Genomic DNA, 27,627 nt, shown 5'->3' on the forward strand with positions numbered 1-27,627 from the left:
AACTTTGTTATGTTAAGTTGATTAATACCACGCAGCAGTGACATTTTCATGGCCTCCAGGCACTCACATGGCTTGGTAAGGTAAGGTGGGCTCGATTTGTTAGTGATGTAAGGGTGCAGAGGTAAGGCTCGGAGACACTGGTGGCACATTTTTGGGTCCACACTTTTATTGATCAAGAAAGGGTTGAAAAAAGGCCTCTGTCCCTAAAACTAAGAGGGGTTTCTCTGCCTCAAAGACAACTAGTGAAACTGTCAGGAGGTCCAAAACTAAAGTCGGTCTGTCATGTCTAAAACAGCTGACCTCTAACACTAATAACTTAAACCTACTGTTCAAGGCAGATCTCTTCCCAAAGTAAAGTGTTCATGGTAGTTCCAACCGAAAGATAAGTTCCCAGTCTCTAGGGTAATCCAAAACCGATGACATCACAGTGTTCACAAAGATAAAACTCCAGGCTAGGGATGTGCTTCTTTCTCCTAGACTCCCCTTGTTCTAATTTCCTTCCTTTTGGGCTCTTGAGCCCCATATCCTCTTGGATAAATGTCACTGGGTAATTCACAAGGATACCAGATGCACAGTTCTTTAACCCACCAACTTGACACAGTCCCCTCCCGAGCATAGGATTAATTCTAGTTAGTCCTTTCCAGTTCCAGGGTTCTCGACCCGCTTATTCTCATCCTCTCATGTGGGTGCGGTTTCCAGACTCTCAGTATTCTGAGCAGCTTGCTCTACTCTCCTGCCAAGCTGTCTGTTTCGCAGACCCTCTAACTCTGCTTTACTTGATGCTTCCGTCTTATATGGATGCAGGTCCCAGCCTCGCAATGTAGTGTTGTATCCACTGGTTTACGCCCCTGCAAGCACACAACTCTTCTTGTTTGCTTCTTGTACAATCAGGTTCCCAGATGCTCTTATTCTCGGCTTCTCATGTGGGTGTGGCCCCAAGACTCGGAATTCACTATCCTATCTGTTTAGTTCACTTTCCTGCCAAACATACGATTCCTTTTTCTCTATCTTGATTATTCTGGGGTCCCAGGCCCTTTAATACTTTGACTTCAGTACGAGTGCGGGTCTCAGACTTGCAATCTCTTCTCAGGGTCCCAGGGTCCTCTCATTCCAGCTTCTGCTTTCACCCCCTTGCTTTCCCCGACTTCTAGCACCTCTCGGGTAGCCCGCAAACCTGTTTGTCTCTTCTGTGCAGGTAACAGCATTTCCCAAGCAGCAGTGTCCCTTCTCGAGGCACTGGTAGCGTTTGGGTAACCGTCAGGGTCTGCAGCGGCTCTGCAGATGTCTGATTCTTCCTGGCTCCGCGTACTGACTGCCAGGTACTTTGCTAGGGCCTGTGATAGCCAGAGGTTCGACTCAGCAGCAGCCAGAGTAGTCCTTTAATCCTGGACCATGTTCGGATTCTCCTTCTCTGTTCACGGCTTTCCTTTCAGCTCTCATTTGCTCACCCTGTGCACATCTCCCGCAGGTCCTCCTAGGTGGACAGGTCTTGCTTTGCATCTAAGTTGATCTGCCTTTAAGCCCCTGTGCTGGATTGTTGTATTGCTTTGAGCCAATCTCACACCATGAGAATCTAGACTACTCACTCTGGTTCTCTAGAGGGATCCTTGGACTCCCAGTCATCACCTTCTTCACAGTACTTGTTTTGAAACCATATGTGACATACTTTGTATTCTCTGGTATTTTAGTCTTGTCAAGTATGTTAGGTTGAGTGACTTGACAACAGAACACTTTGGCTCTATCTAAAGAGGCGGGGATTTGGCAATGGAGAAGGGGTGGGGTGTACTGAAGCAGGGGTGTACCATGTTCTGAGACTTGTCGTCCCCGAGGGGCTTCCTCTCCCATGTGATCCTTCCTCGGTGCACCACCCCCAGGGGGACTATTGTACTGTGGACGCACCGCTCTGGCCCCATGGGAAAGGGCTCCCCCTAGGGGCGAAGGGACGCCATCCTCAGATTTTGTCCCAGTGCAGAGAGAGCCATTGGATAAATGGTGTTTTTGTCTTTTGATGCGTGCAGAACCAGGAGGAACTGGCGTTTGTGCGTGAGAGCTTTCTGTGTGTGCTTTTGTTTTGAGTACTGGGGCTTGTTGTGTCTGGAAGGGTGGCGTCCAGTGTCTGTGTTGTTTGCTGTCGGAGGTTATTGGTTTTTTTGGTTTGGCTAGAGAGTGCTGTTCGGTTAGAGTGTATTGGTGGGTTGTTTCACTAGCCCTTTGGATATTATGTAGCTATATTATTGTTTCTTTCTGCCGGTATTTCTCGTGTTGTAGAAGCGGGCATTGTATGAGGTTGGGGTGGTCCACTCCTTGGAGTGGTTGTTGTATAGTTGGTCTATGTTTATCTCGGCGAGTTGAATAGCCAGGTTTTTAGTATGTTTCCTGAAAGTTAGGTGGTCTTCCGTCGTCCAGGATCGAGTTCCATAATTTGGCTCTCTGATGGGAGAAGGCGTTTCCGCCGAATGTTCTTTTCTCGTTTTGTCTTGTTTCTGTTTGGAGGTCGGTGCTAGATTGTAAATCTGGTTGGAATCGGTGATTTTTGCTTGGAGGGATTCAGCTCCTTATCTGTGTAGTGATTTATGGGCAGTGCAGAGGGCTTTATTCAGAATGAACCTCAGCAGGTGACCGTGTCAATCCCTTAATGGCCATTAAGACACCAGGGGCATTTCCTGTTTCAGAACTCCCCATGGCATCTCGGGTAGCCCACCTGTTGCGGTCCATTAACTTTCAATTGATGCTACTCGGGCAGAGAAGACCTTTGCTGTCAGAACACCATAGTGCTACCTCTCACAGAGGTGTTGTGGGCGCTAGATTTGATTACTGTAACTCCCTTTATGCAAGTGCCGCTGAATGTTTCCATGCATGCCCTTTGGCTGCTACAGGACACGGCCGCTTGTATGGTTATGAATTTACCGTAACAGGCTGATATGTCGCCTGCTCTTAGACCACTCCACTGGCTCCCCATTACAGCCAGAATTTCATTCAAACGACTAAAGCTGTGCATGGTAAAGTCCCTGTCTTTCTTAAGACTTAAAATGGCGTCCACTTCAGGACTCTGTACGAGTATACGGTGGTGGTGCCAAGTGTCCGCAGGTTCCCTGTTTCTCTTGTGATTTAGGTCGCCCACTTAGATACTGTGAGGTCCTAGCACCACTGGCCTTATCCCTCCTCTGCAGGGATTAAGATGCCAGAAGAAAGCGCTCTTGCTTAAGCGCTAGGACAATGCAACACACGGCAGCTGGTTCTGGTTAGAAAGGGCCAGTCCTTTCAGTGGCAGCTAGTACCTGGTTTCGGGGATTACTGTTTTGTGCGACTGGATTTACTGTATGAAGAAAGTTCCCATCGATTAGAGTAGACGATTGAGCCGAGACTACCATCCCCCCAACATGGCCACGTTGTGATGTGTGTGCACATGCCCGCTGTGTGTACATGGCTGAGGGGTATCGGGTAATATCATCCCCATATATATGTTCGCCATAAATAATATCGCAGGGAAAAGGTTGCGGCAATATTATATGGGTGACCATATATATGGGGACAGGGGAAAACAAATGTGTAACTAGGTCTGCCTTCAGCCACTCGATTTATGTTATGTTATTTTGCATTTATATAGCACTCTATATATTATTGGTATAACCTCAAAGCGCTGAATGGTTGAACGCCCTCGGGGACCGTGGTCAAGGTCAGTTGAGAGAGTAAGGTGTCATAGGGTGCTTAGGTGCACCGATTATGTGTGCAGCTGATGTAATTGCCTAATGGTAGCTGCATTCTGGCATTAGCTGTGTTGATATTGTTATCAGTTGAATGTGTGCAGTCTGACGGGTGGACACCAAGACTGTTCTGGCTGCGTTGGCCTGTGTAGGACACTTATGTGTGCAGCTATGCTGGTTTGTCATGGGATGTAGCTGCGTTTTATTAGAAGGATGAGGTGATCGTGGGGTAATGTTCGTATGTGAGCAGCTAGGCCGAAATTGATCAAGGGGTGTAGCTGCACTCTAATTGTGTGATGGTGTAGAATAGAGAGTAAACCTAGTGATATGGGAGGGGAGTGTTTGGGTGGAGTTATGATCTAAGATTTCAAGCGCGTGTTTGCTTAATAGTGACTTAATACGCATATTCAGTGGCGTCATTGCTTGGGATCTGATTGAGCATTTGTCATCGGGTTGCACAGGCTCAGTCACCTCAGATAGTCGTGGTTGGCCTTAAGGAAAGAGCTACGTTTTTAGAGCTTTGCGGATGGTCATATAATCCTGGGTGTGTAGAATATGTGGGGGGGGGGTGAGTTCCACAGAGTTGGGGCCAAGGTTGAGAAGGTGGATCCTCCAATCCTGACAGAATTAGAGGTTGGAATCTCTAGAAAGCGGGCAGAGCGTGATCTTAGGGTGCGGGATGGGAGGTAGGGTTTTATCTTCTCTTGTAGGTACGTTGGGTCGGTCTTGTGCACTGCTCGGTGGGTAATGCATAGGGTCTTGAAGATGGCCCTTCGTCTGACTGGGAGCCAGTGGAGGGTTTGGAGAGCTGGAGAGATGTGGTCTCTTAGATTCAGGGCAAGGAGCAGTTTAGCAGCAGCGTTTTGGGCTCTTTGGAGTTTGTTGAATTGGTCCAGTCTCGACTTTACAGTAGACAAAGCAGCTGCGAGTCTGCTCGGAAAGGAGAGGTAGGGAAAATGCGTCTGAGAAGTTTGGGGTAGTAGTGACAGCATTTTGACACGTTGTTGATCTGATGAGAGGGGGTTGGGCCTGAGTCCACAGTGCAGCCTAGGTTCTTCACTATATCCGAAGGGAGGTTGGGGGTGGGGGGGGGGGGCATGGGAGCAGATGTGGCAGAAGGGCAATATTGCCACACACCATGACTATGGGCCTGATTCAGATCATTATTCAATGAGTATGCCATTTATAAAGGGCTTCTGAGAATCAGGCCGTATTTGTGTCTGTCACTCAAGTCCTGTTAAAACAAGCATTGGCAAAGCCAACAGTTTTGGCTTGTGTATAATTAGGCATTTGCCATGCACTACTATTAGATGCCCAGGTGTGTGTACCATTTTGCAGCTGCCACCATCAATGACCAGTTACTACCACGATGACAGTGCCTGGAAAGTTCCTTTCCCATGCCATCACACAATCCCAAATCTATTGGCATTGCCAATGCGTGTTTCCTAATTTTAGTTGCCCTGCGTGGATTTCTAACCCATCTTTTCCTTTACCTTATACCTTGCTCGAATCATGCATCACACATCGCGTGACCGCTGCAAATAGTGTGGGCTATTACCTCAACCTGCCACTTTTATTGTGGTTCATATATCCTGACGTATAGGTGCCAGTGGAATCAAGTGGTACATATCTGGGTATACTCCACTATTTACACACATCCAAACTCAGCAACCCTTGTATTCCCCTCTGGGTATTTCCAGGAGTCCCCTAGGTTTCACACATTAAGAGTATCCATGCAGATGGAAAAACTGCTTGGGCATTGACCCTTAACCAATCTACCCCCAGGTGCCAGGGTTTTCATAACTATCACCATGACATGGGTTTCATGCTAAAGAGACCTGAGAGGGTGCCCTGCCAGGGCCCTAGGTGGATCTCCTCATGAGCGGCGGTACCCCATCCCAACCTTCACCTGACACCCGATATGCCATGCACTGAGGCTGTGGCCAAACGCCACAAGGGTCCGGCCTCAGAACATGAGGCCGGCACCTCAGCTGGCATCTGCAGGGCAGCCAACAGTGAGGCTAGACCGGGAGAGGTGATCCACCCGTAGGCTCTAAGCCGCCTGAAGTGGGCATCTGTCTATGGGGCAGAGTTCACTAGAACCTCCTGTCATTATTATGCGCCTTCCTCCTGTGCCACTAGGTCCAGACTCTACGTTACTCTAACGCTCTGATCCCTAGCGCTCAACAGTCCCTGGGGACTGTGCTCCGGCTAGTGCAGAACCCCACCTCTTGAAGGGGCCCACGCAGGCGTAGAGCGACAACCCCAGGGTTGTTTGATATGGGGATCCAGCACACATTGCCAAGTGGAAGGGGAGCCCCTGGTGCTTGGGAGTAAGAATGAATAGTCTGAAGGCATCCCTTCAGTGTAGGCCTTCTGATTTCTTACTCATCACAGAATGGCTCCTGGCAGAACCAACTGCCAGAAAGTTTGTGTGGCAAAATGTCAACTTGACTGTCAGCCTACACCCTCCATATTTCTTGATATCAAGGTACTCCTCTGCCCTCTAGTGGGGAGAATGACACACCAGTGTCACCTAAAGGTGACTGCTGGGAGTTATATTTCTCTACTACAGCGAATAGAAAGAGATTTATCCTCTGCATTCTAGGCTGAACCCTCAAAGTGTATAAACCCACCAATGACAGTCCCTTTTCAAACTTAAACATCATGTGCAATACTCCATACCTACCACTAGATGTCGCCTATGCAAAGCATGCGACTCTAAGCAGATACAAGCATTAAAAATACGATTGTATTAAGTAATGTATGCCATATACTGTTCCTAGCCTCAATGTTTTTAAACCTTGCTGTGGCTAAGAATACATCATAATAGACCCAGCTGGGGTTTGGGTTTTAGTTGCGGTTTTTTGGGTGCCATTAACCGTAAGAGTTTCTAAAACATGTATGCTGGCTGGCTGTTTAAAATGCACCTTTACCCTACCTCTCTGCTCACCCTCGTTTTGAGGGCGTCAACCGCCTTGACCATATTTTCACCCTCTTTCTTCCATAGACGTCAATGGGTCAGCCCGCCCTGGAAGCGTTTATTGACATTCAAAATTGCATGCATTCCTATTGACTTCAAAGAGATCCTATTTCTAGCACATCCAATTTACCCCGCCTTGGAGAGTCAGTAGGTAGAGGCTAGCCCTTTACCCTTAGTTCAACATTAGAGATTGGCTGAAGCGGGCCTGATGAGGCGACTCAGCGGTGTATGGGGTCTCCTCGTGTATCCAGGGGCTCACCTTAGGGTGCTAGGTCTGCATATTGGCTCACATGGAGGAAAGAGAATTGGCCAAGCTCCACCTAGTCGTTCTGGCTGCGATCAAGCTGCGAAAGTCATTGGGTGCCAGGGAGCCTTTTCCGCGTAGGGTCTCTTAGTCATGGCAGGGGTAGAAAGTGCCCAATTATGCCCATTACTGGAAGATGAAAGCTATTCTGCCGCAATGGCGGCTCTGATTGCTTTTCATCTCAAAACGCAAGCGGTATTCAGCTGGAGTGGAGAAGAATAGTTCTAAGAACGCTTCAGATAATGGGGTGTCTGTGGTGGGTGCCCCTGGAGGTCGGCCAGCGTGGATTAAGCAGTGCGCAGTCCTCCAGATATGAATGCACCTTTCTCAGTGGCCGGGGTACTGTCACCGTGTAGGTGCCTGCGGACTGGCTATGCCGGGCTAGCCTTCTTCCCCTCCTAGTCTCACTTGTGCGGGTGCCACGTGTCCTGTCTGATGAGGGAATAGGCCGATACTTGGATAACTCCCAGAGTTCTGGGGTGCAGTATTTGCCACATTGGGCCTGATTCATGACGTGTTTTATAATGGCGCAATCCCATAGGAAAACGTTCCAGGAATCAGGCCCATAATGCTTTTCGGCAAGACTCTACAACTTCGGTCTGTGTGAAGACACACGCCCACCTCATCACCAAGTCTTAGGAGCCCACCAGCTCAAGTTCATCGTCTTATAGTTGCAACCTGGTATAAGCCATGGTGGTACGATTAAAAGAGGCGCACTTTGAATCCCTTTTGGAAGCCCAGGTTGTTTGCCTCGGTTCCGCCTACTTCCCAATGGTGCTGAGCCATTTTCATGTCCTAGTGAATGTGAACCAGTGACTTTGCTCACTGCGCCGGTGTCTACGTGGCATTATTCCTGCAAGATCCCTGCGGCGGCCAAGGGTTGTGCACACACTGTACCTCTATCCCCTTTCTTGGTAATTGCTGACCGCCTCTTATAGCTCGTTGACGTGTCTTCAGCCACATGCCAACCTCAGGTGCACCTGTGTGAAACAAGTCAGCCGTGGCCCAAAGACACCTCTTGAACCCCCATTTCTCGCTATTGTCCACACGCTCCTTGTGCCGGCTGATCCCTGTGCTGTTGCTGCCAGCTCATCTCTGGCTGCTACCATTCTGATACGCCTGGTGCATGTGGAATGTAGCGCAACGTAGCGTGTTCTACTCTTCAGGCAAGGAATGATACCGCATCTCTACCAAGAGAATTTGCTGTAGGCCTGCCTCTTGCTCCCACTGAGGCCCTTCCCACCACCGATCAATCCCGCAATTGGGTCCCTCACGACACTTCCTGCACGAATCGGGGCATGAAATGCTTTTCATGCCGCCATTTCCTCTTCCTTCCCCTCCCCGACGCTCTCCGATAATGAGTGTGCCTGTGAGCACACTCCCTGACAACCCCCCTCGCCGCAACAGGCCAGTGACACAGAAGTAGGACTACAGTTATATTTGTGTTTATTTTAGTCCTACTTCAATGTCTATGGCCTGTCCTGTTCTTTTTTTTTTTTAATCCGTCACCCTAAGAGAGAACCGTGAGCCGGTGGGGGAAAGTGAGAAAAGGTAGAGTACCTCTGAAGAGGTGTAGCTGATAGACTTTTTAGAGATGTCTGAAATGTGAGAGGAGAAGGAAAGAGTGGAGTCCAAAATGACCCCAAGGTTTTTTTTGCCTCTCAGGTAGATGCAGGCGGGGGGCCAAGGGAGGCCGGCCGGAGTGAAAGTGGGAAAGCAGGAGCAGGGGTCCCAATATGAACGATCTCGCTCTTACTGCCGTTGAGGCAGAGGTCGACAGTGCCTTGGACAGAAAGTTGCTTGACAACGCGCACTTGATAATAACAAGTGTGTTGTGGTGTGGAATCAGAAAAAATACAATATTACGGCTGTTACACCGAGCAAAGGAAAATACACCGACACGGGCTTATAAAGATTCCCAGAATCTTTATTACAAAACTGAACAGTATTCAACAAAGTACACAAATAGCTATTTGGCCGTCAATACATCAGAGACCACCAGCAGGGTTCAATGTGAGCAGTGAGAGAGTTTCCTAGCTGGACATCGACGCATTTATACAATTTGTAAAATGATGTCCAGCCTTCTTACAGGTTAATCATGCACTGGGCTAGGGTCGTGCCAGGTTCACTTTCCTAATTTACATAATTCGTGCATGCAGTTTACTTTTCAATACATTTACTAACACACTCCATTATTCTTTAATTTAACATTTACACTCTTTACATATTGTTTTAATACAGACCACGCAATGTTTCGCATATTATATTTGGATAACATTACTGTTCTTGTATGCTTGTAATTTAACATTGCTAATTCAAGTAATCCCCTGCTCCCGAGGTCAACAAAGGACAAGGTCTACATGACCCTAACATGTAGCCTGAGGGCAGGTTGGACATTAACTCTCCTACAGAGGTTGGAGAGGTTAAGGCAGGAACAAGGACACACGAGACGGCCATTTTAGATTACAGGGTAACTTTGTATAAAACCCCAAAATGGCGGTTTCTAACCTAAAATAGAGGCTTGATTCAAGATGGCGGCTTCCATCAATTTCTAAGGTCAAGACCTTGCCGCAGAGAGTTATTCGCGTACAATTTTAAGCAACTTGGCGTAGGCCAATAAACATACAAATCGTTTGTGATAAGAGGCATAATTTAATATCCGGTTTGACAGTGGGTGGAGAGATCTTTATTGTAGCATGGAAATGAATGCACCGATGGCGTTCGTGATTGCATCAGACAAAGTGACCTGTGGCCAAAAATATTATACAAAATGTGTAGTCATTTGCTGATCCGATGAAAGGCATTGTTGCTCATTTCAGACATGATAGCCATGCTATATATTCCAGAATCCTCGTGAGCCGCGCAAGCACACACACCTCCCTACCTCCAGACGTACCCATGGTAAAGGGTGATGGCACTGCCTTTGCTTTGTCTTTGTTCAGTACCTACTTGCAGACAAGGGGTTCTCCCATGTCCTCCTAACTTATCTTGCACAGGTCAATTGAGCCCGCACTGATGCCGCCAAGTGAGGCGGGAGCAGGCGGTGGTTGGATTGCTGCTGCCACGATGGCTAGCCAGAGCTTTGCCTGGCATGGACTGCCTTCATGATCTGCAAAGGCCCTGTTCTCGGACCTCCTGGAAGGGGCGCGCCTCGCAGAACAATCAATGTTCACTTATGTTTCTTCTCCATATAGGATCTCTCGCGTGCTTGATAAAAGGTGTAAATCTCGTTGGCAGATTCAATTCAGCTGCGGTGCTGGGTGGCGGGAGCGATAAACCATATTTAATGCCGGTGACAGGAAATCTGGCACCTTGGTCACATAAAGGCTGCCTGCGGGATTTATATTTTCTTTGCAGCAGCTATCACAAGGCAATCGAGCGCCCGAGGTGACCATACTCTGATGATCAATTTTCCTGCACACTGCCCTGGCAACCATTTCTGATTGGTCAGACTTGCAATACATGTTTGTATTTTTCACCCCAGACACTGTGATGCTGATTTGCTGCCACATATATAGTTGTATTGAAGTTTTTTTAATTGTTGTATTTGGAGCCCTGCATGTAGGTTCTCCAGATTCCTCAACCTAACTGCTTCACATTGCCTGTTTTGTTTTTGCAGGGCAAAGAACTCTCCACCACAAGAGTGATGTCTTAGAAACAGTGATCTTGGTCAACTCCACAGCAGACGGCATTGTTTCAGAGGTAAGCTGACGCATTCTTCCTCAATGGAATCCAGTCTCTTGACTCTTTTGTACAAATCTGGAAATCCCAAACCAGAGAACACGCCTTTTTAGTGCACGCTGCAAGACTGCACAACATCTAAGCCCTTTCTATTTGTGCCACACGAAAAATAAAGTGTGCAGTTGTGCAAGGTTAGTAACACCTTCAATAACCTTTACGATGCCAAGTATATCCTAAAAAGTGTCATTTCTCCTGAAAGTATACCAGCCCTGCAGGTAAGTTCTGGCGCTTTTCTTTTAAATGTATATCAGAAGTAATCGTAATGACCAATTAAAACTATGGTGGCCTTCCTGGATATTGTCAGCCCTGTACGATTAATATTGCAACTTTGTTACTAAGGAGTCATGGCGCTGTTCTTATAACAATTAGATTCAACTGATTTCCATCTTCAGTGAAAGCCTCTGATACAATCCCGACGCCTCAGCCCAACACGTATCGCAGTGAAGGCTCCAACTACAGACCAATATCTCAGGTCACTGCTGCTGCCAAACCCCACACGAAAATCTGAGGTGCCGCTGAACTGAGCAATCAACAAAATCATTGACAGGGACAAGTTGATTTATTTTAGGGAGAAGAGGCGTGCAGAGTATATGACGAGTAAATGACCCCCTCTATTTAATAAGTAGAAGACATGACCATCGCAAATTGATATGTCTAAATGCAGAAAAGGCATTTGACCAGGTTAATTGGACATTTCTCCTCAAACCTTGGCTCTGGTGTATGTAGGAAACTGATTTAGGAACAAAATAGAATTTCTCTGCAAAAAGTCTTCTCCTCACTCTTCAGTTTTTGAAAAGTCTCTCCCATGAGGATTTTAACCCTCCCTAGAATTGTGTACAGTTTTAGCAACCTCTGCACTCCACGTGGCAACGCCACATACATCCAGCTAAATAAATCTCTTCCCAAAATAAAGCCATTGCTCTCACTGGGTATGTTTCAATTCCTACGAGCAAGGGAGGCTCTGGGTTTCTCTATCTCAGACAACGCCACCAGGCTCTCATATCGTTCAGTGTAAACAATTGGCTTGATCTGTCATCACCTGTAACGCAGAACTGGACTCTGATTGAATTGCACTCCGTACAGAGTTTGGATCTGCGGCACATTCTTTGGGCCAGTGGTGTTTTCACCACATCTCCAGGCTTGTATTACGTTCTTACACTAGAAGAACCAGCTGAGATGTTTTCAAAAATGTAAAGTAGATCCAAAAGGTAGTATGTTATCTCCCCAGAAATAACATTATAAAAATGAGCAAAAGCCCTGGATTTCTAAAATGGATTTTGAAACCTAATTTCAAAAGTGACAAAAAACATGCATGCAGGACGGGGTAAAAAGATAATTGGGGGTAAAGGGTGGGAAGTGTACGCCCAAGGAGATTATGAGGTTGAACCCATCATAAATGCATGGGTACAGGGTTAAAAAAAATGCAAATGCATTAAAAATGCATCATACCAACTTCCATTTATTGAAAGCACATACATGTGACTCAAGTGGTCCCTGAATTTGAGACCTTTAGGAAAGTCCTCCAATTAAAGCCCCTGGGAAACAGATATTCCACACTCAGTTGGTGAACCGAGGAATGTTTCAGATCCCTAAGTGCTTTTAGTGCTCTTAAGTATTTTGGGAGGGCTGGTCATCGATATTTATACAAGTAAAAATGGGTGGGTTTGTTTGTGCCCTGGTGAAGCGTTGTTCCTTATGCAATTCCACACTGTTTCACCAATATGCACCACATGTTGCATAGTTACCTGTTGGGACCCTCCAGACATTACTGGCTACATGACATGTGGAAACCCTACCCCTTTCCCCGGATTTTAGCCCCATCATCACATGTGAGATTGAAATCGTCCGAAACATCCATGTGGCCGTAGGACTAGTCCTCAACCCTAAAATGCACGCTCCTGGGACGTTTGCACTGCACCAGTCCACGGAGAGGCAACGGGTGGGGAGAGAGCACAGTAGGTCCCAGTATGCAGCAGCACATCAACTCTCGCCTCCCCGCCACGCCTGCTCCGTGTAGGTCAGCCAGCCACACGTGCCCATTCTCAGTGCAGTGTACTTCAGAGTGCAGGGCATCATCAAGCGATAAGCGACTCGGAACAGCGACCTACAGGATCATTGATTTTCCACAACTGATCAGAGTCTTGTCATGTCTTTTTTCTAGTCCTATATAAAACGATGCCAAACAGTGCCTTAAGAGCTGTCAATCCTAGACATATCTCCCCAATTATAATCTCATACAGAAAATCATTTTCATTTAAACACTTTTTTTTACTACATCACCCGGCGTTCCTTTTACCAAACACAAACCTTCCTGGGAGACGGAACAAGAGTGCACCATCGCACATGGCACCTGGACACGCCTGTTCTCCATCCGCAGAAGACCAGCCCTGAATCTACATGTGATGCACAGGCAACAAAAACATGTTTTATTGCTGGATCTTATTCGACCAGTAGACGCATGTAGAATTGGACTTTTGCTGGATATGTAAAGCGCCTCGTGCCACTGTATTACACATGCATCCAAAGAAATGCTAACAATGACAAGATCTTTTAAAACCAAGAAAGACACCTAAATGGTAGCAAGTCTATCAAGTTCTCTTTTACTCCCATTAAAATCTAGCAGTCCTCCTGAAATGTGCCAGTAGGATCCATTGAAAGTGTCGCACTCCTAAGAGGTTCTGGCACTGTTGCTCCTGCTAGGAGGTTCTGACACTGTCGCTCCTACTAAGAGGTTCTGGCACTGTCGCTCCTGCTTAGAGGTTCTGGCACTGTCGCTCCTACTTAGAGGTTCTGGCACTGTCGCTCCTGCTTAGAGGTTCTGGCACTGTCGCTCCTGCTTAGAGGTTCTGACACTGTCGCTCCTGCTTAGAGATTCGCGCACTGTCGCTCCTGCTTAGAGATTCGCGCACTGTCGCTCCTACTAAGAGGTTCTCGCACTGTCGCTCCTGCTTAGAGGTTCTGGCACTGTCGCTCCTGCTTAGAGGTTCTGACACTGTCGCTCCTGCTTAGAGGTTCTGACACTGTCGCTCCTGCTTAGAGGTTCTCGCACTGTCGCTCCTGCTTAGAGGTTCTGACACTGTCGCTCCTGCTTAGAGGTTCTGGCACTGTCGCTCCTGCTTAGAGGTTCTGGCACTGTCGCTCCTGCTTAGAGGTTCTGGCACTGTCGCTCCTGCTTAGAGGTTCTGGCACTGTCGCTCCTGCTTAGAGGTTCTGACACTGTCGCTCCTGCTAAGAGGTTCTCGCACTGTCGCTCCTACTAAGAGGTTCTGGCACTGTCGCTGCTGCTTAGTGGTACTGACACTGTCGCTCCTGCTAAGAGGTTCTCGCACTGTCGCTCCTACTAAGAGGTTCTGGCACTGTCGCTGCTGCTTAGTGGTACTGACACTGTCGCTCCTGCTGAGAGGTTCTGGCACTGTCGCTCCTGCTTAGAGGTTCTGACACTGTCGCTCCTGCTAAGAGGTTCTCGCACTGTCGCTCCTACTAAGAGGTTCTGGCACTGTCGCTGCTGCTTAGTGGTACTGACACTGTCGCTCCTGCTAGGAGGTTCTGACACTGTCGCTCCTGCTAGGAGGTTCTGGCACTGTCGCTCCTACTAAGAGGTTCTGGCGCTGTCGCTCCTACTAAGAGGTTCTGGCGCTGTCGCTCCTACTAAGAGGTTCTGGCACGGTCGCTCCTACTAAGAGGTTCTGGCAAGGGTGCTCCTGCTTAGAGGTTCTGACACTGTCGCTCCTGCTTAGAGGTTCTGACACTGTCGCTCCTGCTTAGAGGTTCTGACACTGTCGCACCTGCTTAGAGGTTCTGGCACTGTCGCTCCTGCTAAGAGGTTCTGGCACTGTCGCTCCTGCTAAGAGGTTCTGGCACTGTCGCTCCTGCTAAGAGGTTCTGGGACTGTCGCACCTGCTTAGAGGTTCTGGGACTGTCGCACCTGCTTAGAGGTTCTGGGACTGTCGCACCTGCTTGGAGGTTCTGACACTGTCGCTCCTGCTTGGAGGTTTTGACACTGTCGCTCCTGCTTAGAGGTGCTTAGAGGTTCTGGCATTGTCGCACCTGCTTGGAGGTTCTGGCACTGTCGCACCTGCTAAGAGCCCTAAGAGTAGTTTGTGGGAGACTGTGTGTAGAGCCGGTGAAGATCACAACCACACACAGTTTTCAGTGCTCCCGATGGCACAAAGTGTTTTGTGTGTGGTGCGCTGCTTAGTGCATCTCCCAACTTTTCAATCTTTTCCCACAACTCGAAGCTCGAGTCCCTGAAACTGTGAAAGAAATCTAGCACCCGCCTAAATATGGAGTTAGAATGGTGTGCTGGACAAAACCAGTCTTATTTGCAGAACTAGTTATCCATCCATCATTGCAACACGACAGGCAGCTCGGTCACCCTCCACTGATGAAAGGCCAGTGTGGAAAGTCTCAAGGCGTAATTTACTCCATCCACCAACCGGACCACTGGCGACGTAATTCCACCACTTCACCAACCGGGCCACTGGCAATGTAATTCCACCACCCCACCAACCGGACCACTGGCAATGTAATTCCACCAACCGGACCACTGGCAATGTAATTCCACCAACCGGACCACTGGCAATGTAATTCCACCACCCCACCAACCGGGCCACTGGCAATGTAATTCCACCACCCCACCAACCGGGCCACTGGCAATGTAATTCCACCACCCCACCAACTAGACCACTGGCAATGTAATTCCACTAACCGGACCACTGGCAATGTAATTCCACCAACCGGACCACTGGCAATGTAATTCCACCACCCCACCAACCGGGCCACTGGCAATGTAATTCCACCACCCCACCAACCGGACCACTGGCAATGTAATTCCACCAACCGGACCACTGGCAATGTAATTCCACCAACCGGACCACTGGCAATGTAATTCCACCACCCCACCAACCGGGCCACTGGCAATGTAATTCCACCACCCCACCAACTAGACCACTGGCAATGTAATTCCACCAACCGGACCACTGGCAATGTAATTCCACCAACCGGACCACTGGCAATGTAATTCCACCACCCCACCAACCGGGCCACTGGCAATGTAATTCCACCACCCCACCAACTAGACCACTGGCAATGTAATTCCACTAACCGGACCACTGGCAATGTAATTCCACCAACCGGACCACTGGCAATGTAATTCCACCACCCCACCAACCGGGCCACTGGCAATGTAATTCCACCACCCCACCAACCGGACCACTGGCAATGTAATTCCACCACCCCACCAACCGGGCCACTGGCAATGTAATTCCACCAACCGGACCACTGGCAATGTAATTCCACAACTCCACCAACCGGACCACTGGCAATGTAATTCCACAACTCCACCAACCGGGCCACTGGCAATGTAATTCCACAACTCCACCAACCGGGCCACTGGCAATGTAATTCCACCACCCCACCAAACGGGCCACTGGCAATGTAATTCCACCACCCCACCAACCGGGCCACTGGCAATGTAATTCCACAACTCCACCAACCGGGCCACTGGCAATGTAATTCCACAACTCCACCAACCGGGCCACTGGCAATGTATTCCACAACTCCACCAACCGGGCCACTGGCAATGTGTTCCACCACCCCACCAACCAGACCACTGGCAATCTAATTCCACCACCCCACCAACCGGACCACTGGCAATGTAATTCCACCAACCGGACCACTAGCAATGTAATTCCACCACCCCACCAACCAGACCACTGGCGACGTATTCCACCACCCCACCAACCAGACCACTGGCAACGTAATTCCACGACTCCACCAACCGGACCACTGGCGACGTTTTCCACCACTCCCTGCCGCAGATAAATCAGTCCCCTTTTTCAGCCTGGCACCTGTCCAGGGCACTCATTTACAAAGCCCTGAGGCCTATGGGTTATTTGATCCTGAAGAAATACATTCCAAATGGTGGAATACAGATCTGTGAAATACTTCCCTTTATCTTAAGCTGCTAAAAACTCAGTGAAAAACGAAAACAAATGCCAGTGAATGAACGTCGTAACGCTTATTTAGAATCTACAAGCATGGATACTATAGTGCCCGCGCTACTGTTACGCTTAATAGATGCTACTTCCGGAAGGTTACTTCAAATTTTAATTAACCCTAAGCACCAAACGGAAATTTCCTTTGAGGGTTGCCAGGTCAGACCAAAGCTAGAGCATGGACCCGGTGGTGCACACGATCTACCTGGAATGAATGGTGCAAGCTGACGGTAAAGTTTCTGCCGAGCCGGCCATGGTTCCGTACTCAAGGCTCATTGGGAACAGGGCTGTGAGTCTTTCTAATGCCGCGTTCAGATAGGTTGAATATCATGTGGTCTGGCTGAAATTCCTGGTCTTGAGCTTTGAGTAGCAAGGAGAATGGTAGATTGGTGCTCGTTTACGGACCTCAGTTTCGAGAATATGGATACCCCGGGGGCATAGCTGACAGCACTGGGTAGATCCGTGTGCTGCTTAACTTAATGAACTTTTTAATTTCCGCTGCATTTAATCACGCGGCTTCCATTTTTATTGGCCATTGGGTTGTCGATTGCCAGTGTTCCGTAGCATGAAGGATTTTAGGAGCGACACCTTTACCTACTGAAATTGTTGAGGCAATCCTTTAGCAGTTTCTGGTCTTTTTGTTGCATTGTGCTCCTATTCCGCCGCTTTACTCTAACCCGAGTGCAGCTACTGCGAAACGCGTGAATGTAATACGGAACAGTGGGCTCGTAAGAATACATCCTCCACTCCAGACACTCGCCTCTCCTATAACTATGCTCACGCTCTACTCTACACCAGCACACAATAGAGCGCAGCTACACCCCGCGATCAATTTCGGCCTAGATGCTCACATACGAACAATACACCATGAACACCGCAACATCCTGCTAGAACGCAGCTATAACCCACGAAAAATCGGCCTAGCTGCACACATAAGCTTCATACACGGGCCTAATGCCGCCAGGATGCAGTCTCTGAGACCAACCACCAGACTGCACACATTCGACTGATCTCTCACTACCACTGCACCTAGTGTTGGGATGCAGCTACCATCAGGCAATCACAACAGCTGCACACATACTGACCGTTTACTACCCTACTCTCTCGACTGACCTGGACTACAGTCCCGAAGGGCTTTAAACCCACAAGCGTGTTAAGATCATACCAATGATATATATAGAGTGCAATATAAATGCCAAATAACATAACAGGATATTCACATTGTTGTGTGGAACATCCTAGATGCTTCTTTCTTCCCCAAGGTCCTCGAAGATTTACAAACCCACCGGATATCCTGCTTTTAATGTCCTTCAACAGTTGGACTTTCTCAAAGGACTTGAAGACTTTTATTGGCACTGTTGGGCTGGGCTAATGCCAGCAACAAGGTCTTGGCCACATGCTGTGCCGCAGGTTGCGGGTAAACACTGGGATGCACATTACGTCCTCAGGGGAGGGGTCTCGGGAGGTGTGCGCCCTCCTTCGACGCGCGCGTTATATGCTAGATCCCCAACAGCTTCCAGAAGCAGCAGCGCGAGAGCAAGTGTTTGACTGATGTCTGCCTGTCCTTATGCATAAAGGTTCCCTGGGGGAACCGGGAGGATAGCTCAGGGGAAACGTGCTATTCTTGGAAGCAAGACGACCGAGCACCACAGGTTCGGTCCCCGGATCCGTGCTTAGAAACCTCCAAGTATTAAGCGTGTTATAAATGACCAATTATACATTATACTTTCCTTGTCCTCTTTTTACATGTATGCAGCAAGTACTAGGATTGGCAGCTGAGTCTAATTAAATGCTGCCTAGGCGTAAGGGTGTGGAACCTAAGCGTGTAGGGCTGCACAGGCCAATGACAGCAAGAAACAGCAGACCCAGAAGCAGAGATGCTCGTCAAACTTAGCTTGAACTCTGGGGCAGACGCCATGAGCGGGGTTGTGCTGTAAAGTGGGAGAGCCTTTTCATGTTGTATTGTGCAGTGTCACGTGCATGAAAACATGTGAAATCCAGTTAAGTTTTCACTCTGACCAGTTCCATTTTGTCAAAATAAGAACTGGAAACATTGCTCAAATTTTTGTATCCAAACCAAGTTTTTGCAAACATCCTAACATCACCTCTAAGTTGACATTTTGATGGCTTGGTTCTGCAATTAATACGTTTAATTATGCATGCTTCTTTTAAATGTCTTTCAACACCACGATAAGCCAACACGAAAGCGATTCTAATTCATGAAAAGTGTTTACCGTCTGTGTGGAATAACTTGAGAAGCAGAAGTGCCTCTGTAGCCTATTTCTATGCCATGCCATGTGCCCTTTCGGTGCCAATGGCGTCTCGAGTAACCTGCCTCTCCCCCGCAGGTGCAATCCCTGGTCACTGACCCGTCGGCACACAAGCTCTTGATCCTGAGCGGACAGTGCTCAGACCAGGAAGGAGATCTCATCCTCCAGAGCGGGACCTTCACTTTCCAGAGGTTCTTTGAAGTGTTCAGAGATCCAGAGGTGAGTACTTGGCATCTAAGAGGAAGTCTAAAATGTGCATGTACAGAGCATCTCAAAGGAGTGTTGCGTCACAGATTCCCAACCAATAGGGGCCGTGCACGGCCCACATTCATGAACGAGGCCTATGCCTGGCACAAGGCGCACCACTACCAGGAGCTGGGGGAAATGGGGACCGGACCAGGAGAGGGCACGAGGCGCACCACTACCAGAGGAAATGGGGAGCGTGACCGGGAGAGGGCGCAGGGCGCACCACTACCAGGTCCTGGGGGGAAAGGGGGACCGGACCAGGAGAGGGCACGAGGCACACAACTACCAGGGGAAATGGGGAGCGTGACCAGGAGAGGGTGCAAGGCGCACCACTACCAGTCCCTGGGGAAAATGGGGACCGCACCAGGAGAGGGCACGAGGCGCACCACTACCAGGCCCTGGGGGAAAGGGGGAGCGTGACCAGGAGAGGGCGCAAGGCCCACCACTACCAGGCCCTGGGCGGGAAATGGGGAGCGTGACCAGGAGAGGGTGCAAGGCGCACCACTACCAGGCCCTGGGGGAAAGGGGGAGCGTGACCAGGAGAGGGCGCAAGGCCCACCACTACCAGGCCCTGGGGGAAAGGGGGAGCGTGACCAGGAGAGGACGCAAGGCGCACCACTACCAGGCCCTGGGGGAATGGGGACCGGACCAGGAGAGGAGGCAAGGCCCACCACTACCAGGCCCTGGGGGAAATGGGGACCGGACCAGGAGAGGGCATGAGGCGCACCACTACCAGGCCCTGGGGGAAAGGGGGAGCGTGACCAGGAGAGGGCGCAAGGCCCACCACTACCAGGCCCTGGGGGGGAAATGGGGAGCGTGACCAGGAGAGGGTGCAAGGCGCACCACTACCAGGCCCTGGGGGAAAGGGGAAGCGTGACCAGGAGAGGGCACAAGGCCCACCACTACCAGGCCCTGGGGGGGAAATGGGGAGCGTGACCAGGAGAGGGTGCAAGGCGCACCACTACCAGGCCCTGGGGGAAAGGAGGGGCGTGACCAGGAGAGGGCGCAAGGCGTCCCACTAGCAGGCCCTGGGGGAAAAGGGGACCGTGGAGACGGGACCAGGAGAGGACGCAAGGCGCACCACTACCAGGCCCTGGAGGAAATGGGGAGTGTGACCAGGAGAGGGAGCAAGGCGCCCACTACCAGACTCTGGGGGAAATGGGGACCGTGACCAGGAGAGGGCACAAGGCGCACCACTACCAGACCCTGGGGGGAAATGGGGAGTGTGACCGGGAGAGGGCGCAAGGCGCACCACTACCAGACCCTGGGGGAAATGGGGACCGTGACCAGGAGAGGGCACAAGGCGCACCACTACCAGACCCTGGGGGGAAATGGAGTGTGACCGGGAGAGGGCGCAAGGCGCACCACTACCAGACCCTGGGGGAAATGGGGAGCGTGACCAGGAGAGGGCGCGAGGCGCACCACTACCAGACCCTGGGGGAAATGGGGAGCGTGACCAGGAGAGGGCGCGAGGCGCACCACTACCAGACCCTGGGGGAAATGGGGAGCGTGACCAGGAGAGGGCGCGAGGCGCACCACTACCAGACCCTGGGGGAAATGGGGAGCGTGACCAGGAGAGGGCGCGAGGCGCACCACTACCAGACGCGCTCCTCTGGAACCCAAGCAACCCGCTTCAGAAGCCATGATTCGACAAATGGCCTGCGGTTTACAATGGGCAGATAGAGAGATCCACATTCTTATAAAGGTTCGTGGGGGCGGGGCGGGGGGTGTGTGAAGCACATTACTGATGAATGGTTCTGTAAGGTGCCAACCTTATTATGACACTGCCGCCACCTGGCAAAGAAACAATGGAGCGGTGCCCCCATATTTAAGAGGAACGAGACATTCAGAATGTCACTGCCCCTTTCCTTGTCTAATGGCCTATAGAAATGATTACAAGTGAATTCAATCTCTCTCCTGGCACTGTGCACAGTGTTATCCCTCTCTCTCTCCTGGCCCTGTGCGCAGTGTTATCCCCCCTCTCTCTCTCTTTCTCTCTCCTGGCCCTGTGCGCAATGTTATCCCTTTCTCTCCTGGCCCTGTGCGCAGTGTTATCCCTCTCTCTCTCTCTCTCTCTCTCTCTCTCTCTCTCTCCTGTCCCTGTGCGCAATGTTATCCCTCTCTCTCCTGGCCCTGTGCGCAGTGTTATGCCGCCCTCTCCTGGCACTGTGCGCAGTGTTATCCCTCTCTCTCCTCGCCCTGTGTGCAATGTTATCCCTCTCTCCTGGCCATGTGTGCAGTGTTATGCCGCCCTCTCCTGGCACTTTGCGCAGTGTTATCCCTCTCTCTCTCCTGGCCCTGTGCGCAATGTTATCCCTCTCTCTCTCCTGGCCAGGTGCGCAGTGTTATCCCTCTCCCTCTCTCTCTCTCTCATGGCCCTTTGCGCGGTGTTATCCCTTGCTCTCTCCTGGCCCTGTGTGCAGTGTTATCCCTCTCTCTCTCCAGGCCATGTGTGCAGTGTTATCCCTCTCTCTCTCTCTCTCTCCTGGCCATGTGCGCAGTGTTATGCCGCCCTCTCCTGGCACTGTGCGCAATGTTATCCCTCGCTCTCTCCTGGCCCTCTGCGCAATGTTATCCCTCTCTCTCTCTCCCCTGGCACTGTGCGCAGTGTTATCCCGCCATCTCCTGGCACTGTGCGCAGTGTTATCCCGCCCTCTCCTGGCCCTGTGCGCAATGTTATCCCTCTCCCTCTCCTGGCCATGTGCGCAGTGTTATGCCGCCCTCTCCTGGCACTGTGTGCAGTGTTATCCCACCCTATCCTGGCACTGTGCGCAATGTTATCCCTCTCTCTCTCCTGGCCATGTGCGCAGTGTTATCCCTCCCCCTCTCCTGGCCCTGTGCGCAGTGCTATGCCGCCCTCTCCTGGCCCTGTGCGCAGTGTTATCCCGCCCTCTCCTGTCACTGTACACAGTGTTATCCCTCTCTCTCTCTCTCTCTCTCTCTCCTGGCCATGTGCGCAGTGTTATGCCGCCCTCTCCTGGCACTGTGCGCAATGTTATCCCTTGCTCTCTCCTGGCCCTGTGCGCAATGTTATCCCTCTCTCTCTCCTGGCCATGTGCGCAGTGTTATCCCGCCCTCTCCTGGCACTGTGCGCAGTGTTATCCCGCCCTCTCCTGGCCCTGTGCGCAGTGTAATCCCGCCCTCTCCTGGCACTGTGCGCAGTGTAATCCCGCCCTCTCCTGGCCCTCTGCGCAATGTTATCCCTCTCTCTCCTGGCCATGTGCGCAGTGTTATGCCGCCCTCTCCTGGCACTGTGTGCAGTGTTATCCCACCCTATCCTGGCACTGTGCGCAATGTTATCCCTCTCTCTCTCCTGGCCATGTGCGCAGTGTTATCCCTCCCCCTCTCCTGGCCCTGTGCGCAGTGCTATGCCGCCCTCTCCTGGCCCTGTGCGCAGTGTTATCCCGCCCTCTCCTGTCACTGTACACAGTGTTATCCCTCTCTCTCTCTCTCTCTCTCTCTCTCTCTCCTGGCCATGTGCGCAGTGTTATGCCGCCCTCTCCTGGCACTGTGCGCAATGTTATCCCTTGCTCTCTCCTGGCCCTGTGCGCAATGTTATCCCTCTCTCTCTCCTGGCCATGTGCGCAGTGTTATCCCGCCCTCTCCTGGCACTGTGCGCAGTGTTATCCCGCCCTCTCCTGGCCCTGTGCGCAGTGTTATCCTGCCCTCTCCTGGCCCTGTGCGCAATGTTATCCCTCGCTCTCTCCTGGCCCTCTGCGCAATGTTATCCCTCTCTCTCCTGGCCATGTGCGCAGTGTTATCCTGCCCTCTCCTGGCCCTGTGCGCAATGTTATCCCTCGCTCTCTCCTGGCCCTCTGCGCAATGTTATCCCTCTCTCTCCTGGCCATGTGCGCAGTGTTATCCCGCCCTCTCCTGGCACTCTGCACAATGTTAACTTGGTCTGAGCACCACACACTTAAAACCAATGAGACCGCGTTGGCACTGCCTGAGCGCCCTCGGGGCAAAAGGTAAATACGGGATGACATAATTAATTTAGAATCACAGTAATTGTGACCTGCTCTAGTAGTGAATATGGCTCAGCCAATCAGCATCTTTAGAATGCTGCGGTAATCACGAGTATTTGTGAGCATCTCACAGGGGCATGTGGGGGGAGGGGGCGGGGGGGGTTGTTCACTAGCCCCAGTGCTTGCTCAGGGTGTTGGCCTTGCAAATGGCTCTTCTCTCTTATTTTAGAGGTGTGGACCTCCCCGTACTCCTCTGCCCGGCATCCCCTGTACTTGGTGGGCGACTCAACACGCCAATGGGGCCGAGGAATTGATGAATACCGCCCGGGCTCCCCCCTCATCCCCCCCAAGCATTCCCCTGAAAGATTCCAAGGAAGAGCCACCAGGGGCCGGGTCTGAGCAGATCCGCAAGGAAGAGGCGCGGAGGAGGAGCGCAGTGGCGCAGTGGGGCCCGTGGGCAAGAGGGGGGGGGGGCTCGACAAGGCACCCAATGTGTCAATGGCATGTCCCAGAACCCCTTGTTTGGCCGCAGGTGCTCAGACTCCCTGAGTTTTCTGTTTACCAGGATGAGTGGTCTGGTGGGGGGAGGACGGGTGTGTGTGTATCACTGAGTGAGGTAAGGTAGGCCCAGGAATCCATAAGCTGAGGACACGTGCCCCTTGCTCAGGGACCAGGAAGTGGTGACCTTGTGGGCGAGCCTGCGAGGCCTGGCTCCTGGTTCCTGCATCCAGCGCCACTTGGCCTCACTTGCCTCTCAGATGCAGACCTCACGCCCCTCACGCCCCGCTTCGCTGCTTCTTCCTGCTGATAGATTGTATCCATCAGCTGTGATTATTTAATAACTGAGCCTCATTGCTCCATCCTCTCGGGTCGAGTGTTGAGCCTCATTGCTCCATCCTCTCGGGTCGAGTGTTGAGCCTCATTGCTCCATCCTCTCAGGTCGAGTGTTGAGCCTCATTGCTCCATCCTCTCGGGTTGAGTGTTGAGCCTCATTGCTCCATCCTCTCGGGTCGAGTGTTGAGCCTCATTGCTCCTCTCAGGTCGAGTGAGCCTCATTGCTCCATCCTCTCGGGTCGAGTGTTGAGCCTCATTGCTCCATCCTCTCGGGTCGAGTGTTGAGCCTCATTGCTCCATCCTCTCAGGTCGAGTGTTGAGCCTCATTGCTCCATCCCCTCAGGTCGAGTGTTGAGCCTCATTGCTCCATCCTCTCGGGTCGAGTGTTGAGCCTCATTGCTCCATCCTCTCAGGTCGAGTGTTGAGCCTCATTGCTCCATCCCCTCAGGTCGAGTGTTGAGCCTCATTGCTCCTCTCGGGTCGAGTGTTGAGCCTCATTGCTCCATCCTCTCGGGTCGAGTGTTGAGCCTCATTGCTCCATCCTCTCGGGCCGAGTGTTGAGCCTCATTGCTCCATCCTCTCAGGTCGAGTGTTGAGCCTCATTGCTCCATCCTCTCAGGTCTAGTGTTGAGCCTCATCGCTCCATCCCCTCAGTTGGAGTGTTGAGCCTCATTGCTCCATCCTCTCAGGTCGAGTGTTGAGCCTCATTGCTCCTCTCAGGTCGAGTGTTGAGCCTCATTGCTCCATCCTCTCGGGTCGAGTGTTGAGCCTCATTGCTCCATCCTCTCGGGTCGAGTGTTGAGCCTCATTGCTCCAGCCCCTCAGGTCGAGTGTTGAGCCTCATTGCTCCATCCTCTCAGGTCGAGTGTTGAGCCTCATTGCTCCTCTCAGGTCGAGTGTTGAGCCTCATTGCTCCATCCTCTCGGGTCAAGTGTTGAGCCTCATTGCTCCTTTCGGGTCGAGTGAGCCTCATTGCTCCATCCTCTCGGGTCGAGTGAGCCTCATTGCTCCATCCTCTCGGGTCGAGTGTTGAGCCTCATTGCTCCATCCTCTCAGGTCGAGTGTTGAGCCTCATTGCTCCATCCTCTCAGGTCGAGTGTTGAGCCTCATTGCTCCTCTCAGGTCGAGTGTTGAGCCTCATTGCTCCATCCTCTCGGGTCGAGTGTTGAGCCTCATTGCTCCATCCTCTCGGGTCGAGTGTTGAGCCTCATTGCTCCATCCCCTCAGGTCGAGAGATGAGCCTCATTGCTCCATCCTCTCAGGTCGAGTGTTGAGCCTCATTGCTCCTCTCAGGTCGAGTGTTGAGCCTCATTGCTCCATCCTCTCGGGTCGAGTGTTGAGCCTCATTGCTCCTTTCGGGTCGAGTGAGCCTCATTGCTCCATCCTCTCGGGTCGAGTGTTGAGCCTCATTGCTCCATCCTCTCGGGTCGAGTGTTGAGCCTCATTGCTCCATCCTCTCGGGTCGAGTGTTGAGCCTCATTGCTCCATCCTCTCAGGTCGAGTGTTGAGCCTCATTGCTCCTCTCAGGTCGAGTGTTGAGCCTCATTGCTCCTCTCAGGTCGAGTGTTGAGCCTCATTGCTCCATCCCCTCAGGTCGAGTGTTGAGCCTCATTGCTCCATCCTCTCAGGTCGAGTGTTGAGCCTCATTGCTCCTCTCGGGTCGAGTGTTGAGCCTCATTGCTCCATCCTCTCGGGTCGAGTGTTGAGCCTCATTGCTCCTTTCGGGTCGAGTGAGCCTCATTGCTCCATCCTCTCGGGTCGAGTGTTGAGCCTCATTGCTCCATCCTCTCGGGTCGAGTGTTGAGCCTCATTGCTCCTTTCGGGTCGAGTGAGCCTCATTGCTCCATCCTCTCGGGTCGAGTCTTGAGCCTCATTGCTCCATCCTCTCGGTCGAGTGTTGAGCCTCATTGCTCCATCCTCTCGGGTCGGTAATCTTCATTACTCCTAGTCCTACTCTTCCTCGTCACAGTACTTACCTCATGAGGCACCCGCCTCCGACACAGGACCTTCTTCTATTTCTTCTTATTTCTATAACTCCTCCCCCACACCCACGTCACTTAGTTTCATATTACCAAGCCGTAGCATGGGACCTTCCCCGCAGGGAGGGTGAGGGTCGTCAGTACTGTGACGAGGAAGAGTAGGACTAGGAGTAATGAAGATTACAGGTAAGTAAGCAGAACATTACCTCCACTCTTCCTCGTCCCACTACTTACCTCATGAGGTATACCAAAGCAACAAACGGGGAAAAAGGTCCCAATGAGACACAGAGTCAAAACAGTGCAGAAACACACACCTTTAATAACTCCAATTTTACATCCCCACAGACAAAACTCCAACCCCGAAGGAACCAACCCCCGAGTGGGAGACATTCAACCTATAGTGGTTGATGAAGGTGCTCTGATCAGCCCAAGTGGCAGCTCTACATATCTCCTGTAGAGAAACCCCCCTAGCATCGGCCCATGAGGCCGCCAAACCGCTGGTGGACCGCCCCTGAACGTGCGCAGGCACAAGCAGGCCCGAAGCCACATAGGCCATGGAGACCACACGACGGATCCATCGGCTAATGGACACTACAGATGCCTTACGCCCAGCCCCAGCCGGCCAAAAGTAATCAGAAGACTGTCAGAGCGGCGGTAAGGGGCATTTCTAGCCAAGTACTCCAACACCGCCCGCCGCACATCAATGCTATGCCAAGCCACTTCCTCTGGCGTTTGCGGATTTTGAAAAAAGGCAGGGAGAACCAGATCCTGAGAGGTGTGAAAACGAGAAACAACTTTAGGGAGAAACTTCGGATCACACCTCAGCACCACCGATTCCGCAGAACCCTCAGGAAAGGGGGGTGACATAACAGAGCCCCAATCTCCCCAAGCCTACGGGCAGAAGTTATGGCAATCAGAAAAGCAGTCTTCAGCGTCAGATGTTTCATATCAATTTCGGAAATGGGCTCAAAGGGAGGCCCTTGAAGAAACTTTAAGACAAGAGGGAGATCCCAAGGAGGAAGCCCCTTATAAGTACAAGGACGGGAAGAAGAAAAACCCCTGAGCAACTTCCCCACCAACACCTCCCCATCCAAGTGCCCACCAGAGTTCCCCAAAAGGAATTTTATGGAGGCCCACTGAGAGCGAAGCGTGGAAACCACCAGGCCCTTGTCAAACTCATCCCGGAGGAATTGAAGGATAGCGGGGAGGCCAGAACGCAGGGGGGGGGATCCCAGACCGCCCACACCAGTCCCGGAAATGGCTCCAATGTCTGCCGTAAGCCTTCAGAGTGGAGGGTCTAAGAGCATTCATTATGGAATCCACCACAGGACCAGAAACCCCTGCGATATCAGCCTAGCCTGTGCAATATCCACACTGCCCATTGTATCTGGCGGACCCCCAACTGTAGCTCCCCCAGAAGGGGACAAGGCCACTTCGGAACCAGCCAAGGCTCCTGGCACCGAAGCTCCAACAGAGAGAGGAACCAACTCTGGCGGGGCCAGTACGGAGCGAACAACAATACAGTCACCCTGGAAATTCTGATGCGCTGAACCACCCGAGGCAGAAGAGGAATAGGTGGAAAAGCATAAAGGAGACCCTAAGGCC

General features: G+C 51.3%; 1 protein-coding gene across 3 annotated transcripts in view; it reads left to right on the top strand.

Annotated features, from left to right (window-relative positions):
* MAP1A (microtubule associated protein 1A) overlaps positions 1 to 27,627 on the top strand; it is a 463,228-nt gene that overhangs the window by 346,987 nt on the left and 88,614 nt on the right. For all 3 annotated transcript variants that reach the window (XM_069625155.1, XM_069625156.1, XM_069625157.1), the window contains 2 exons: positions 10,611 to 10,693; positions 19,077 to 19,217. In XM_069625155.1, the coding sequence (XP_069481256.1) occupies positions 10,611 to 10,693; positions 19,077 to 19,217 (224 nt within the window). The remainder of the gene's footprint in view (positions 1 to 10,610; positions 10,694 to 19,076; positions 19,218 to 27,627) is intronic.

The sequence above is a fragment of the Ambystoma mexicanum genome, chromosome 11, assembly GCF_040938575.1.
Source record: "Ambystoma mexicanum isolate Mex_15411 chromosome 11, UKY_AmexF1_1, whole genome shotgun sequence".
Classification (NCBI taxonomy): Eukaryota; Metazoa; Chordata; class Amphibia; order Caudata; family Ambystomatidae; genus Ambystoma; species Ambystoma mexicanum.